We start from the raw sequence: 17,682 nt of genomic DNA on the forward strand, positions 1-17,682 counted from the left end.
CATCCGAGCATACTCAACACAAACACTAATAATGGCACACAGGGCCTTTCCACCCATTAGTGCACGGTTCTCTTTAAACACTATCAAAAGAAGAAATAACATCATGAGGCTGGTTGCTAATGTCAAGAGTTGAATGACACAAAACAAAATTGGATCTGTGAAACAAAGTGTACACGGGTGTCGAACTATGCAGAGGTACAACTAGGGGAGGACCTCAAGCTCTGTGCTGCACCTGTCAGGCTTCAGATGAAGCATTCCCTTGACAGATGAGGACCTGAGAGGAGCAGCAATGTTAAACATTACTTCCAACTCTCCCGCTCTTCTGCCATGAAACTTATTCCCTTCTTTCCCCCTCTCTCTTTTGGGGTATTTTATTGTAGCTAATTAATAAATAACAATTATATTCTCTGGTCTTTCCTATTCCTATAGCTACTCTGCACTCTGTATAAATTGTTTTAGTTAGTTAGTAACTCCAAAAATGATGCCATACTCTGAATGCTCTCAGCCTCACATGCAAGTGGTTTCTGATAAAAGCGTCTGCCAAATGACTAAATAGTTCTTCTCCTGCAGCTGGTAGCTTCACCGCCAGCTAGACTCTGGCATTCTTCCAAACGAACACCATGGCTCCTGCCTTTTGATTCCTGTGTGGACGCGTGGTCCAATCTGACCACGGATTGGATTGGATCCAGGCTCTCGTAAGGCACTCTGAGCTAAGGTGGGTGAGGAGGGAGGGAGGGAAGGAGCCAGGGACAGAAAGGAAAAGAGCGAGGCCCAGGGGTTTGTGGCTGTGTGTATTGTTTGTCTACAAACCCGACTCGTGGATACACTGTATGGCTGATTGTGTCTCAGCCTCTGGCCATGGAAGCTTTTTTTTACGACCGATCAACGAACATCGATCAAAATCTACATTTATTTTGGACCGATCGTGCGGAACGAGTGAATGGAAGCGGTAAGAATGGCAGTTGAGGTTCCAACAGCAATTTTTTCCTGTGACCGATATACTCCTCCCTAACGGCAAAGAGAGTCATTGGGGAATATCAGGGTCACTAGTAAGGGCCCCATGCTAGCTCCATCATGCAGGCTCGGCCCCTTGACAGTGCGTGTGTGTATCCAAGGATGAGCCACGAAGTGATGATTTATTACACCAATCACCCACAGTATTGCCCTCCACAGTCGGAAATAAGGGTGCACTCACACTAGGCAAAGTTGCCCTGTTCCGTACTCAAGTACGATTGCCCCCCCCCCCCCCCCCCCGCTGTGCCGCTGACCTGTGCTCACACTAGGAAATCTGAACTGGGCCTGAGTACGGTTGCCTCTTGTACATACGTCATCATGTCATAATACGTCATCACCAAGCGTCGCTGCTTAGTAGAACAACAATAAAGAACAACACAAAACACAATTGGCATTTTACTGACTTTGTTGCTTATTTGGAGCCGTTCGTCTCAGATACAGCCCTCTCTCACTGAGCGTTTTTACACTGCCAAATATTTGCACGTTTTATGCACGCATTTTTTCGCGGCGTGGCCCGCGCGTTTAAACTCCCCGGGGTCTCCATGCTTGAGCTAGAACCCTAATTTACCCTCCCTGCACACATTGGCGGTTTATTGGGTTTCATTCTGTTGTAAATGTGACGGCTCCGCGGTTCCGGGATAAAAAAGTGGACAGCATAATAAAGAATACGTTGGCGTTTTTGCACTTGTAAATAGTTAATCGCATTTGTAGCCTAAACTCAGACGTGAACTTATTGTCTTCATTCGTAAAGAAAATAAAAAAATTCGGGAGCATGGAAATTATTTTAAAGATGTCTGGACCCCCGCTTTATCCAGTGAACCAATAAAGCCTGCGCTGCGATGAACGGGGGATTTTTGATCAAACACTCAACTTCGCTGTCGCACCAAATTGAACCCACTCACGAACCGCTTGCCGCCATGTTTATTGTTTAATGGGGTAAAAGGGTTGCATGGACTATACGTCATGCAGCTCAGGTTGCTTATCTGTGCGTGTGCGCGTGTCGGCTCATTAGCATCTGTACCGTGGCCTGCGCACACCTCTCCGAAGTGTACTCAGGCCACGGAATTGAACTGTACTTGAGTACGGATGGTGTGCTCCAGAGATGGAAATTAACTTTTTTCCACTGTGGCAGGTAGATTTAAAAATCTACAAGCCACTCATCTTTTTTACCAGCCACTTTTTAGACGGTATTTTTTTTTTTTATATATGCGTACATTTTAAACAATATAATAGTAACAATAGATAAGAAAAGTGTTTTTCATACACATCTTTTTTCCATCAAAAGTGATTTTACTGTAAATAGGTTCTACCAAGGAACTGAGTTGAAAACGTTCTTCTCTTACCGCATATGATAAACAATACACAGGTATCTGCCATGTTAAGTAATGTATTTTAAAGGTGTTACGATGACAAGTTTGGGGATAATTCATGCATACAAAGTATTTTCAATAAAAAACGAATTGACATTAACAATAAAGCAACATGCATGGCTACACCATCATACATGTGACTGCATACAAATGTGTCCACAGACCTGATAACTAACGTATGATAGTAAGCATTATTGGCCCTAATATTCTGAAAAAACACTGCCTCAAAAGGCTATTGGCTTAAGCAATACAAGTAGAGGCATATATTTGAACTTTATACCCTGAACTTTTAAACGTTGCAAACGTGCAAAAACATAATTATATATTTATGTGGCATTCAGTCCAATGCTGAAAATATATCTGTGGCATTAGACCAATGCTGTGGTAAAGTGTGTAAAGTATGACCAAGTGTTTCTTTCTGTTCAATAGGATAGATCAATCCCCTGTAGGAGAAATGTGTTAATGTTCGTTAATGTGAGTAGGCCGAGGGCGTAGCCTAACTAGTTTGTGAACGACCCAGAGAAACGCAACGCAAATTCAATGGGAACATGTATGAGGCTTTAATAAAATCCCAGACGATTTTGAAATTCCGCAAAACATTTTTTAAAAGTGTCTCAAAAAGAGGGCATGTCCGGGCAAAAGAGGACGTCTGGTTACCCTACCGTACGTACGGGAAACACATTTGATTCCTACCTGTAACACTGTTAAATTGGTGGGTGCTATCCTGGTAATTGCGTGAGAAATACGAAGTATGGTGTGTGTGAGCGTGTGTATGGGTTGAATTCATGGGGCAAGCCCCAGGAATCTCCCACTTCCGGCTTCCATGAAAGAGAACCAAGCTAATTCACACAAAAGCGTTCATGCAAATCTAGCATTAAAGGTTAATTTAAGGAAGTTCTCTCACGTCACGCTGAGAGTAGTTCGCTAGTAGTAGCGCTTTAATTTGCAGTGTCAGAGATTTCTGAGAAATCTAAATGCTGACTAAATTCTCAGAATTCTGACACTGCAAATATTGCACGCTAGTGAACTGCTTTAAAATATCGACATCGCGAACAGGCAACAAATGACTGGTGAGAACCTTCGTAAATAAACCTTTAATGCTGGATTTAATTATCAGAAATCGGATTTTATTAGCCTATTCAATTTCTGAATTAAAATTATTTTGATGAATAATCTACATTTGTACAGTCGATGTGCAGCACTTTAATTCCCGTCAACTTTTTTTTCCAACACCAGCACTTCCACAACTATGCCCATGTTCCTGACTGCTATATACAAAACCATTTATAGCGCATCTATTTTTCGGCTGGGTAGTGATAGTCGCCCTAAATGCAGCTTTAATGTGGGCTCTGATTCTGAATGAATGCCGCTGCTGAACTGTGTGAATAAAATAAAGGGAACTGAAATCTAAAGAAGACAAGTGGTTTTGATGTACCGGTGAATTCCAGCTTAAAGTGGAACATTGCTGCCATCATGGGAAATTAATGTAGCCTAGGCCTATTGTAAGTAGCTTTAAATTCCTTGTTCTTTTGTTGAACATATCCCCCACTAGATTTCCCCACCCCCACACAGATTTTGTCCTGTAGAAACCTATATGGTGGAAACCTATATGCCCTCTCAACCACAAAATGTTTGAGTCACGCCATTGAACTCTAAGCACTGAATATTTATGCGTTGAAATAACTTATCTGGATTTGAATTGAACTCCTATTCAGCTTTATTTAGGTTAGATATAAGGTTAAAAATTCAAAATCAAATATTCAATGTTAAAATATTCAACGTGGGGACTTTGACTACGTTGAAATTCAAATCCAGATACGTTATTTCAATGCATAAATATTCAGTGCTTAGAATTCAATGGATTTTTATTTTCAAAATCTGATGGCACAGATTTACTTCCATACACTTCTCCTTCGTCATGCTTAACTGATCATACCTCTCTCTCGTTGGTTACACAAATCTTACCATGCACACTCCCAGAACCCCTCTCAAATTTCAGCCAGCCAGACAATTCACGTCTGTTAATTTATGAATGGAATTCTGAACGTGTCCCGCCTCCGAAATAGCCTGGCTTTTTTGCCTGAGATGGGGAACCAATCACAGAACGGGGAGGGACGGCAAGACGATGACAACGTCTATGCGACACACCCATCGTCTTCTTCTGAATTGCTTGTGTCTCACGCATGGACATAAGAGCTGTGTTCGAAATCGTTCCCTATACACTCACTCACTATTCCCTATATAGTGTTCATGATATAGTGCACTATATAGGGAACGAACAAACGAGAATTCGGATACTACGCTGAACATTTCTAAACGTCATTTGCGTCAGTAGACGCGCCGGGTATTTGTGTGACGCAGACAGATGCGCCCACATCATGTAAACAAACCTGGCACTCACAAGGAAAGCTGCAGGTTGTATTGATGTTGAATGTTACATTTCCTGGTTCAAGTTTTTTTAATTAATTTGAATGCTAAATTTTCTACGTTAAATCCCAAACAAATTGTTGACATTTCTATACGAAAGCCGGAGATTCCATCATTAAATGTATTCGTTTTCGCGGTTATTAAGCTTCTTCTTCTCCACCGGAAAAACACAACCGCATTGTATTGTGGTATACGGGAGTAACATGCAGGGTACATCGTATGTACACTCAAATTTGGGGTATTTTAAGTGCACTATATAGTGCATGAAATTAACCACTGAGAATTCGAACACCACTACAAAATGGCGAGCACCCTATATAGTGCAATATATCCGTGATAGGGAAAGATTTCGAACACAGCTATGGTCTAGGGCCCGACCGATTAATCGGCCTGCCGATTTAATCGGCCGATTATAGCCTTTTTGAAAATAATCGGCATCGGCCAAAAAGACGCAGATTACTACCGTTTTTTTTTTATTTTATTTTTTTATGTTATTACGCTTAGTATCCTGCAGATTGCGCTCCTACTCGCCTTGCTAACTAACAACTTTAGCTGGAGTAAAAAAGAGGAGATTGAATTTTACCGTACAACATGAAAGCACGCTCGCTCAGGCAGCTGCGCGCTCACCTCACCAATGTACACAAGACGCGTTGTTTGAGCATGTTGTGCCTGTTTTTCTTTAGGTCCCAGGCCATGTTAATTTGTTATACTGTAGACTCTAACGGTGAGACCATACTGCTCAGCACGCACGTGTTAGTCACTGCTCACGAGCGCAGCACATTGGGAGTTAGTTATTTATTTTACATTTTACATTACACTCATTTTTGACTGTAAATGTATTCTAAAACACTCAAAGGTTCTGCATTCAATTCACATATTCGTTAAAAGTGTTTAAAGTATATTTAAGGTATCAAAAACTACGTTTTATATGCTTTATTTTTATTTTTTTTTATTTATTTTTTAATCGGCCGATTAAATCGTAATCGTAATTTTTCTCTGAAAATAATCGGCATCAGCATCGGCACTCAAAAATCAATATCGGTCGGACCCTACTATGGTCTCACGCCGAATGCGTGAGACTTGAGAGCCCTGTTACCGGTATATTATCCCGGATGTTGACAGTCCCATTTCAGCAAAAGAGGCGTAGAAGAAGAAGGGGGCCGGAGGTTGACAGTAATGGTTGTAGAACTGCAGTGCCATATGACAAATGTATTAAATATGCAGATTTGATCGGACCTGACTGGAAAGTATTACCTGACACAGTGGTGGGTGAAGTGACACAATTCATGTTAATTTCCATCCCTGGTGTGCTCATACTAGCAAAGCGATCTAGACTTTAGGGGACAAACGTACTTGGCCACGGTACAGATGGCCTAGTGTGAGTGTGCCCTGAGTCAAGATAAGCACTTCCTGCTGGAGAATGTGATCTTAATGTGGATAGAACGATTAAGACCCTGTCCACATGGACGAAAACTATCTTTTCCCCTCGTTTTCCATGGCAGCGTTTCAGGAATTATATGATGACGTAATGATGGACTCATTGCAAAAATGTATCTAGCTGTAGAAACACTCTAGTACATATTCCAGGCCTATATGTGGCGCTGCTTCTCCACCAAAAAAAGAAGAAGACGAGGAGCATTCGCATCAACCTTCGCGCTGTATACAAAAATACAGTCGAGGAGGAAAAAAACGAAAAACAACAACAGCAGTTCTTAAACCTTATGGATTGATCAGAAAAAACGTTTTAATGTAGTTAGTAATTCAATTTACCAAGGGGCTGTATTTAAAGCTACAAAAATATTTCTAATCAAATCCCCCAAAAATAAAATTGATGGAAATCTGGGGTGGGGGGCAGGACGTCATCATTTGCGCATCTGGCGTCCTCACGAATCTTAACACGAAAACGCAGGGGGGGGCGTTTTCTCTTTTTCACCCTGGGACCTTGTTTCAAAAAAGTAAGTCTGCAGGGACTGAAAATGCCCGGTCGGTCTGGACGGTCGGCCCAAACGTGCATGACTACTGCGTTTTTACACAACAATCGTTTTCATGTGGACAGGCCCTTAGAGCTCCCTTTAAATGTGTCTTTTACCACGGATTCTTGGAAAACATCGAGACAGAAGCGATGTGTCTAATCGCCAGGGGAGGTTTGTCCAGTGGAACAAGCTTACACGCACACAGCTCGTAAATACATTGATGTCCACACGCACACACACCCACACCCACACAAAACACGTGCATGGAAACCTGCCCACTAGAGCTGCACCTAGCGATTAATTTCATAGTTGACTGATCTAACAATATTTTTTAACACTCAGTCTACACAATATCATAAAAAATAGCAGATGCAGAAACACACACGCATGCTAACACTTTCCCTTCCGTTACGCCCCATGTCCCGTTAGTGAGCTTGTTTAAAGCTTTATAGGCTCGTTGGTTCCATGTGTTTCCAGACGACCCCCAGCAGCCAATGAAAAGCCTGGGCTGAGTTAAACTATGACCCCTGACAACACTAACTATGGAAACCTCCACTGAGTCACAGAGGGCCTGGATGGACGCAGCTCTGTTTGCTGAAGTGCAGCCGCTTTTGACGACTTGAAGGCTGAGTGACTGATTGTCTTGGCTAGGATTTGTGGACTGGCTGACTGTTTCATTTACTGGCTGACCTAATTGGCTACAAGTGGGCTTGTTGTTGGGTCTGGCCGGCCGGTTGTGATGACTGTGCAGAAACGATCTCTGGTTTCCAAGGCAGCTGGAACAAGCAAATAAACAACATTGTGTTGTTCTAGGCATGCATCTTTTGCCAACGTTGCAAACAATGAGTTTCCTTCAGGATATCTGCTTCATATCTGGCCAATGCCTTGCTTTGTGATAGGATGTGTGATACGTGAATCACCGAAAATTGGAATTCTTGGCTGAGAAGGAAGAGGATTTTTAAAGGACCAAATATGTAATAAAAACTACTTAAACTGACATTCACAAAAGGTGTGCCCACTAAGCTCTCCCAAAAAGAATGCATAAAATCCTTCTTGGCGGGGGCACGCACACACACACACACACACACACACACACACACACACACACACACACACACACACACACACACACACACACACACACACACACACACACACACACACACACACACACACACACACACAGACAGACAGACAGACAGACAGACAGACAGACAGACAGACAGACAGACAGACAGACAGACAGACAGACAGACAGACAGACAGACAAACTATTTTTGATGAGATGGCATGGGAGGGGGAGAAGGGAGGGGCAGTTGCAGCAGAATCAGCACATTCTTGGAATGATTGCGTTTCAACACATATCGGTTATCTGAGGCAGGTTCGTCAGAGTTTTAAAGGAGTGTGAACTGACGCTGAATAACAGAGCACAGTGCTCTCTTTTCTTAAGATGCGGGCAAAGTTCAATTCTCCAGAGGTAAATAGCGCAAAGGGGAGGGGGGGGGGGGGGGGGGGGCGAAAGAGAGAGCAATAGCGAGAGAGAGAGAGTACAAGATGAAAGAGAAGTGAGAGAGAAACAAAGAGCCATAGCTTTGGCATTTTTTAAATGGGTGGTTCGTTTACTCATTTGTGCTGAGAAAGTGCTTTTGGGACAAAGGTAGAGCTATAAGGTGAGCTACTTAACAGGCAAACAGAGTGAGTGAGTGAGTTACACAAGGGTTCACAGTTCAGTGTCACCTATAATAAATGTGTGACTTTAGTGGCCCTGAAAGTGTGTGTGTGTGTGTGTGTGTGTGTGTGTGTGTGTGTGTGTGTGTGTGTGTGTGTGTGTGTGTGTGTGTGTGTGTGTGTGTGTGTGTGTGTGTGTGTGTGTGTGTGTGTGTGTGTCAAAAGCTCAGTACGACTATCCACATAATCTCCCATCACTGATTCATTTCTGTTTCCGTCTTGTTTATACTCATCTCACAGCCATGAGCTCATGCCTCTAGCAACTTAAACCAATCTCTCCCCATCCAAAACGTAATAGTACACACATATACATGTGTGTGTGTGTGTGTGTGTGTGTGTGTGTGTGTGTGTGTGTGTGTGTGTGTGTGTGTGTGTGTGTGTGTGTGTGTGTGTGTGTGTGTGTGTGTGTGTGTGTGTGTGTGTGTGTGTGTGCCGTGCGTGCATAATCGATTCGTCACAAGAAGTCAAGCCTGCCTCAAACAGAAAAGAAACACAGATGCACTTTCCCAAACGACCAAATCGTATGAGCTTGTGAGGCCTTGCAGGCGGCAAACCACCAATTGTTACACCTGCCAGCAATTTCACTCCAGGCTTCCAGATAGCTCTGCTCACAACATACTAGTGAGATGCGATGTCTGTACCAGAGCTCTGCTACCAACGCTTATCCTTGTACATAATACCAGAGCCTAGCCGAAGACGGGGTAATCCCTGTGTTCCCCAGGTCCTATGTTCCCCGGCTGCGAAGGTTTTGGGTCAGGTTTAGGGTTTTAGTTAGGGTGAGGGTTAACCCTAAACCTAACCCTAACCATAATCATAACCAATCGGAGGAGAGCCATTCTAACCAATCACAGGCGAATCAGAGGCGAAAAAGGCGGTACTTGCCCCTACCATCATACGAAAAAATTATTAGCTCGCCGGATGCTATGTTCCCTGGTCACATACAAAGCGGGGAACATAGGACCCGGGGAACAAAGGTACGCTCCTCCTAAGACATGCTACCAGAGCCTAGCCTAAGACATGCTACCAGAGCCTAGCCTAAGACTTGCTACCAGAGCCGAGACTAAGACATGCTACCAAAGCCTAGCCTAAGACATGCTACAAGTTAGCTTGTCTTTGAACTGGAGCTTACAAGTTAATTAAAATCTCAGGCAACACAATAATAGCAACAGTTGAAATGTTAATTATTGTAGATTCAAGGGTAAGAATCATGGAAAAAAATATTTGCAGCATATTTAGCCCAGGTAGCTCACTTTTACCTTCTTGCGGGTGAGTAGTTAAAAGATTTAAAGAGCAGTGTTAAGAAACATTTCACAGTTACAGTCATCAGTGGCCTGCTACTTGGCATGGTTGTGGTTGAAGTGTTGAGGCATTGTGATCAGAATAAGCTTGAAGTCCTCATCGGCCACCACTTCCCCTTTCTGCTTCCACTTTAGTTTGTTCCATCAAATTAAAATCTGGGCTTTGGATAATTCACCAGAAAACACAGATGATCCTTTTGTCAAAATGTGGTACCTGCAACAAACTTGGTAACTGTTGTATTTTGCATCTAGTACTGAGTTACTGTGTTTTTGATTAAATTATTTAAGTTAATCAAGAAACATGGCCCCTAGGATGCGCGATGTGCCAGCATTCAGAAAAGTGATCATTTCTGCTTACAGGGTAACTAACAGAGAACTGTTAGTCTCACAAATCACACTTCCTGCCAGACACCAATGAGATCGCTTCGGTAGAACGTCTCCTGAATGAAACAGGAAACAAGACGCAATGCAAATGCACTTGCTTTCAGGCAAATAACTTGGATCACAAGTGTTTAATGTCAAGATGATTGTGGCAGTTTGGATGATTTATGTAAAATCATGACAAGAAACGTTTGCAGTCTCAAGCTGCCCATACACACCAAACAAGCTAGAGAGTTGGATGTTTCCTCAACATTAGCCGCGTTTACATGGCACATCTGATCCGCATAGATTTCTATGCGGCATAGATCTGTTCCTAAAATGTGTTCCGAATGTACTGTATACATGGCAGTAACAAAAGTGTCCGTTATGTCTCTCGCGCACACCTGACACATCTCTAAACCGGCGGCGACATAATGGATGTCTTATCACTATCGGGGATTTTAAATTTGATTTTAATGAAAGCACAGCAGGAGAGAGGTTTTCTCTGCCTGCTCCTTCAATTAAGAAGGAGCAGGACAGCGCAGCAACGTCAATTTCTCGTCAGATCTTTATATTTACCCTAAGCCCCGCCGCAAACAAGAGGAATTTGGATACGAGTCCGCAGCCAAGACTGGTGGGAGAGAGTGGTCTTACGGGAATTTAGTGACCAGGAATCCTCGAAGGTCCAATTGCGCAATACTGCAGATGCCATCTCTCTAAGTTAAGAAGAATTTTAACGTTCAGCCTGCAAAAGTACTAGTAGTAGTAGCCTACTCATTTACAGTTATTTCGGACGCGCGCGGACACGTCATTAATAAAGAAAACACCCATGTCCCGTCGCTAAGCAACCGGACACGCTTACCGGACTACTTTTACGGAGTGATAACAAAGACGTGAATCAAGCAATAAATCCACTTTCCTTGACAGCGGTGAAGTTCGGTGTGCTTAAAAGTACCGACAGAGCTCAGTGGACCAATGGCGAACTACTGCGGCTGCTCTAAGTTAAACCCCAATCTATTCGGAATAAGTGTATACATGGCGATTAAAACGGACTACACCACCATTTCTATTCGGCATAGAATCTATGCCGAACAGATAATTGTATTCCAAATGAGGCGTATACATGATCAATTTCTGTTCCGCATAGAAATCTATGCGGAACAGATGTGTCCATGTAAACGCGGCTCAAGGTTAAACCCCATGGGAAATGAATGTAATGCCGGTGGAAACTGATACATGTATGTGTTTGTGCAAACACTAGTGAAGAGAGAGAGAGAATTCCATGTTCACCTGTAGCAGGTCCTCACTCAGCACCTCAGTCTTCTCTGCCCTGCGGGGGGAAACACACATCACAAAGGTCAGAGCTTTCTTTAATGCATTTTTATAGGCATGACCTAACAGAAGGAATCCATGGAGGAGGCCTATGGTGGATGACTAGTAAAATTCCCTCGGATGTAATAATGTTAAAATGAATTCTCGAAGACCATTCTGTAATATTCCATTGAAAGAGTAAGAAAACCCCAAGAAAGGAATGCTACCTAAGTTTGAGAACGGCCTGTGTTGTGTTTCTTGTGTTGTATTGAATTGGTTGGAGTGAAGTGCAGTTAGTAGAGGCTTTTGCAACAAGATGTTCTATATTCTGACCAAACATCTCAAACATCTCAATATTAGCTGATAACAGACAGTTTTCTATTTGTTTGGGAGCTGTTCTGTCATGCTAGAAATGTGCCTTAAGCAAGAACTAACTTGCAGAACACATCCAGCTGAGACAACTTTGTGGCCAAGATCAAGGAACAATTCAAAGCCTACTTAAAAGTTTCCGCTTAAGATATGTGAACACAAACCGCCCATCCTAAACAGTCTATCGGAATAATGATGACGGAAGAGTGAAAACCAAAATAGCTACGAGTCAATTTAGATTGTTTTAGGGAAGCTGCCGAAGTGCTCATGCAAGGAACTCAATATTCTTCGTAAGGGTGAACACCCACATGAGAGCGCGTCGCACACATGGACCCACATACCCACCCATGAGAAATACACACAAATAAACCAACAAACAGCCATCACTGGAGAACCCAAAACACAGTGTTGTCGTCATATCCAGCCTGGTTGTTATGGCGACAGGGGGAGCTATGCTGCTGGCTGGTAAGTGGCGTATTGATGTCGACAACACACAGGCACACATGCTAACACACACATATGCGCGCACAGACACACGCATAGACTCGCTGTGGGAACAGAGGGTGTAGCCTGGAGCGTTCCACATTCTAGCACAATTCCATCGCTGAGTTACTTTGGGTAACTGGTTGAACACCTCCGATAGCTAGCGGTACTCCGAAACAGTATGATGTTTGTATGCTCAACATTCATCAAACACAGTTTGATGACCTCAGACTGTTGAATACACCGACCTCATTGTGTCAAAGTCTTTTTCTCAAACATGAACCAAAGTTAAAACATGATAGTGAGGAGAACTTAACTAAACTGGTCAGTTGGTTTTACAGTCAGTGTTGACATATTACTGTTACCTCATTGTAGAAATGGAGGCTGTATATCCAAAATCTCTGTAACAAACCAACATGGTTTGAAATTAACACACACACACACACACACACACACACACACACACACACACACACACACACACACACACACACACACACACACACACACACACACACACACACACACACACACACACACACACACACACACACACACACTTTCTCTGAGGAATTCATTAACTCTCTATTTAAGAGCAGGGGAACCAAATACCTCCACCCAGGTCACGGCCTGGCCCTGCACACACTGGTCTCTCTCACACCAGCACCTCCATACCACCACCAGGGGAACATATACCTGGTCGAGAGCTCCCAGTCTGGGCCAATACAGGTCTGGGGAATTGTGGCGGTTCTCCTTTATCTCGTCTCACAAAATCGGACTTTAATGTTTGATGGCAGAAGAGCTCAAATATGTGCGAACAGGGCATTTCCCTTTCTTAAAAAGCCTATCTTTAAAGCCGATATAAATTGGCAAACACAAACTAGCAGATGTAATCTGTTAGAGGGTTAGGTTAGGGTTAAAAAAAAAAAAAAAAAAGCTACTGTAGAGGTTCCAAATCAACACCGGGTAGACTGGCCATTGTAGAATTAAACAAATCCCCTTAAGATTCTTCTTCAGTAGAATATCTCCGTAATGAAGGCACAGCTCCGCCCCTTGTATTTTCTGTTTTCCGATCAAGGCTCTATGCAATCTCGCCACAGATGTCATTCTTTAACATAGTAGGACTGCTGGACCCCAGGATATCATTTAAATCAGTCATGTCTTGTAAGGCTGGCAGTGAACAGGGCGTCATTAAATACAAGTAATTCAGCAGACGCTTTTATCAAATGCAACTTGGATTTTAACTGCACTCCATAGCAGCGAAGACTAGTCATCTCGCTCAAGGGATACCTGAAGGGAGTCAAGACATTCGGGTTCAAAACTAGTACTTTTGCCTGGAAGTCAAATACTGTACAGACTCCACAAACCATCCTGGAGCCAAGCTATAATAATATTTAAATACTTGTAATCTGTGTTTAATCTGACAGTGTTTTTAGTTTTGCTAATTCAATGTTTCAGTGTGCTAAATGTATGATAATGGAGCAATGTGTAATTGTCACAATGTGACAATTGCTTAACATGAGGACGTGTAAGACAGATTCATTTACACAATCTCCTGTTAAAGGTCAGTTATTCTGGTCTGTCAATGGAAATACAAAGGCTCTCCTATCAATATTGAATGAGCACTGATTTAGGCGGAGGCCAGAGACGAGCCACTGCTGTCTAACTAAGAGTAGGACACCTTCAATACTAAACGCTGGGCAGTCAACAGACAATAAACATAACACAAAGGCAGAGATGGTTGAATGCAAACAAAAGCTGATGGCTAATAACTATATGTTTACTGTTTATATCACACGTGCATGGCATCATGACTTTTTCAACAAATATGTTGGGTGTGTGAGGTACAGCGATGTGCTGAGGGTTACACCACAGTAAACGTGTATTTCTACAGTATAAACTATTTACGCTACCATAAATTCAAAACGTCCAATGTCTTTATTGTTTATATAAATTGTGTTATAGAAACCAAACAGTTAGAAAGTACTTCAAGTTCACACTATATATCACATCTATCATAACACCTTTCAAAAGTAACTACAAATGCCTTGTCTTTCGAAGCGTAGCCAACACGTGGTAGCCATGTTCTTGTTTGTTGCTTAGTTCTTTGCATTTTCTTATTCCAATACTATATGTTGCTCGGCACAAAAAAAAATCTTCATAACTGCTCCATAAATCCCGACAGAACCATTGCTGTTCTAAGATATTGTTGTTTATAAGTTTCTTTGTTAACAAAATCTCCCAATTATAGTCTACGTTATCGATCTAATCAAAATAAGTTGTTCTCCCCTTTTAGGAGTTGAGAAATTGGCCCAGCTAGCCCACAGCTGCCCTAGTGTCAACAACAATGCAAAAATGCTTACTGGACAGAACAAACCCCCTTGTTGACATGTACACCTCAACTGGCTCATCAGCATTAGCGGCTACTTGCTGGGGTGGAGTAATTAGCGGAATTTAGAAGTTGGTTTATGAATGAGATAATGGATTATTAGTTATTAAGCTGTGTGTGTGTGTGTGTGTGTGTGTGTGTGTGTGTGTGTGTGTGTGTGTGTGTGTGTGTGTGTGTGTGTGTGTGTGTGTGTGTGTGTGTGTGTGTGTGTGTGTGTGCGCGCGCGCGCGTGCGTGTGCGGTTCGGTAGGATTGGTGTGTGTTGGGTAGGAAGATGTTTTGGGTTTATCGTGGTGCGAGGGATGTGGGTAGACTGCAGTGCGTGGTAGAGTGGGGTGGGGCTGCAATCAACTCGTCCGCTCAGCTGTCATGTATTATCTAGACACTACACATCTATGTACAAGTGTGATTGGAGTTATTGACATATCCAAGCAAAGCAATAGATCGCATGTTTTACCTGAAAAATACACATTGTAGCACTCAGCACGAACATAAACAAGTATAGGACCTACTAACTTGAGAAGCGACCGATTCCTTGAATGGTTATGTTTTGTGTAGGACTATTCTTCTCTCGTTGAACAGCGTAAGCTAAATACATATAATTCCAGTAGTTCTAAAAAGTAAGTGTGCAGGTACTCTGAATAACTTTTTTACGGAAAAAGTTGACCCAGCCCTGGCTCTGCAATAAGTGACAGCAGGTGAAAAAAGTGCATGGAGAGAACGTTCCACAACTTACTTAGGCTACATGAAAATAACAAAAGCCCCGATGCTGGGGGCGCTACAACTATATGCAACAATGTAACCTATTACACATACCTTCCAACAGTCTGGTTGGCGATCAGTTTCATGCGATTAAACTGTTTTTTCATTTTGATGCCGTGCACCGATGTATCCAACAACAAATTAACCAGGTCCTCTTCAGCGTACTTTGGTTCATCCACCGTATATCCACAAAAGTAATTCTAGGTAGCAGCCATTGTAAGTCAGAAAAAGCTGGGCTTTGACTTACAGCATAACTAACAAAAGCGTTGCTGGAAGCGATCGATTAAAGCCCAATGACATTACCTGGCGGGGCAGAAAATATATTTAAAATGCTATAATAACAACTTAACAAACTATCGTTTACGTTCGTTGACGTCTCATTTCCACTATTCGAAGAAGTCCAAAACGGTTTTGCAACCGGTGAGTGAGGATTATAGGAAGAAGGAAGTGCCTTTTTACTTCCCTACTGTAATGCTCCCTGGCCGAACGGTGACATGTGATATCTCAGTTAAAACCAGGCCAGCATGGATTTTTCCTTGGTCGGGCCCCACAAGCCCTTGATTATTGTGCAAAAAAAGCATCAACGAGCAAGTTCGACAATTCTGGGAGGCGATTAAAATGCAACGAATGTAAAACATATGCTAAATGAAATAATGCCATTTGGTCAGGAAACTTATTAGGTGAATTAACTACGTTTTAATAACTGGATGTAGGCTACATTTGATTGTATTCTCCAACAATTGTGGCATTTTATTGTTTAATATTTGTATTACTAATATTGACGACTTTTTATTTTTCCGCCGTTCGGCATTTTGTGTTCTGCTGCAACCTGCTGGCCACTGCTGATTCATATAACATACGTGTGGGCGTGAGTTCGTGCGTGTCTATATATACTCTTACAACTTTATTTACTAACAATATCAAAGCTCACCATGAATTCAAATATATGTTATACATCTAATTAAAGAAAAAGTCTATGTAACCATCAGCAATATGTATAGCCTCATTGAGTTTAAATGCACTCTATGTCCTATCAAATATGTAGTTTGTAATGACTATGTTATTAGTATGTAAACTAATATCAATTGTACATAATAAAGGTATAAAGTATCTGCCATAAAATCTAAATCATTTGTTTTTGAAACCTTCAGAAAGGTGTGAATGATCCTGTTGAGGCTATCATGCAATACAACAACCAAAGAACAACTAATTCAGAATCAGTGAAGAGAAAGAATTTGATGAGCTTATCCTATTTGCGCATGCCTCTTACCGTCCTAAGGTCCTTTTCCGCTATCTTATCCATCACTTCTGTTTCTCTGAGACAATCTGGGATAATCCCCCCTTATTTTGAACAGTAGTGGGATTCCACGTTCCTCTTCATTGTTCTGTGTTGATAATGCTAGTTTAACCTGCGTATATAGTTGTTTCCGGTCTGGAGATGACCAATACATTAATCCCTCGAGGCTTTATAACAGTCCATTGAAGGTTATTGCAAGGTGGACATAATCATTCACTTAAACAGTGCTTCCCTTTAATCCTCATTTTATGGAGCTGAAGGACAACCGCTTTAGAAACTTATGAGTCCAAGTTTGGCTCTTTGGGGTCAAGTAGCCAGATGACTGTGTGTATCCAGGGGTTCTGAGTAGTGTCTATATTGCTCCAGAGGACTGTGTGTATCCAGGGGTTATGAGTAGTCTCTGTGATGAGCCAGAGGAATGTTTGTACCCGGGTTCTGTGTAGTCTCTGTGTTGAGCCAGAGGACTGTTTGTACCCGGGTTCTGTGTAGTCTCTGTGTTTAGCCAGTGGACTGTTTGTACCCGGGTTCTGTGTAGTCTCTATGTTGAGCCAGAGGACTGTTTGTACCCGGGTTCTGTGTAGTCTCTATGTTGAGCCAGAGGACTGTTTGTACCCGGGTTCTGATTAGTTCTGATTTTTTTTTATTTTATTATGTTTATTTATTTATTAATTTTTTCCACAATGTCTTGTTTTTTAAACGATTTATGATGACTATATGCTCTGTAAGGTGACCTTGGGTGTCTTGAAAGGCGCCTCTAAATTAAATGTATTATTATTTTATTATTATTATTCCACTGCAATTGGAATACAAATATTTAAACCAATCTACCCTATTGGCTAGTTGGTTTATTCAACTAGCCAATAGGGGTGCTAGATCAGTGATCAGGAACTCCTGATCTAGGG

The 17,682-nt window shown here is 42.2% G+C and overlaps 1 protein-coding gene across 2 annotated transcripts in view; it reads right to left on the minus strand.

The window, feature by feature from the left end:
- arhgap17b (Rho GTPase activating protein 17b) overlaps positions 1-16,011 on the minus strand; it is a 34,708-nt gene extending 18,697 nt beyond the window's left edge. The window contains exons 1-2 of one of the 2 annotated variants that reach the window (XM_056581036.1): positions 15,538-16,011; positions 11,461-11,500 (exon numbers count right to left, since the gene is read on the minus strand). In XM_056581036.1, coding sequence (XP_056437011.1) covers positions 11,461-11,500; positions 15,538-15,590 — 93 coding nt within the window. In that variant the 5' untranslated portion in view covers positions 15,591-16,011. The remainder of the gene's footprint in view (positions 1-11,460; positions 11,501-15,537) is intronic. The other variant, XM_056581044.1, reaches the window with a different exon arrangement.
- Between the last annotated feature and the right edge of the window lie 1,671 nt (positions 16,012-17,682).

Source organism: Gadus chalcogrammus, chromosome 2 (assembly GCF_026213295.1).
Source record: "Gadus chalcogrammus isolate NIFS_2021 chromosome 2, NIFS_Gcha_1.0, whole genome shotgun sequence".
Classification (NCBI taxonomy): domain Eukaryota; kingdom Metazoa; phylum Chordata; class Actinopteri; order Gadiformes; family Gadidae; genus Gadus; species Gadus chalcogrammus.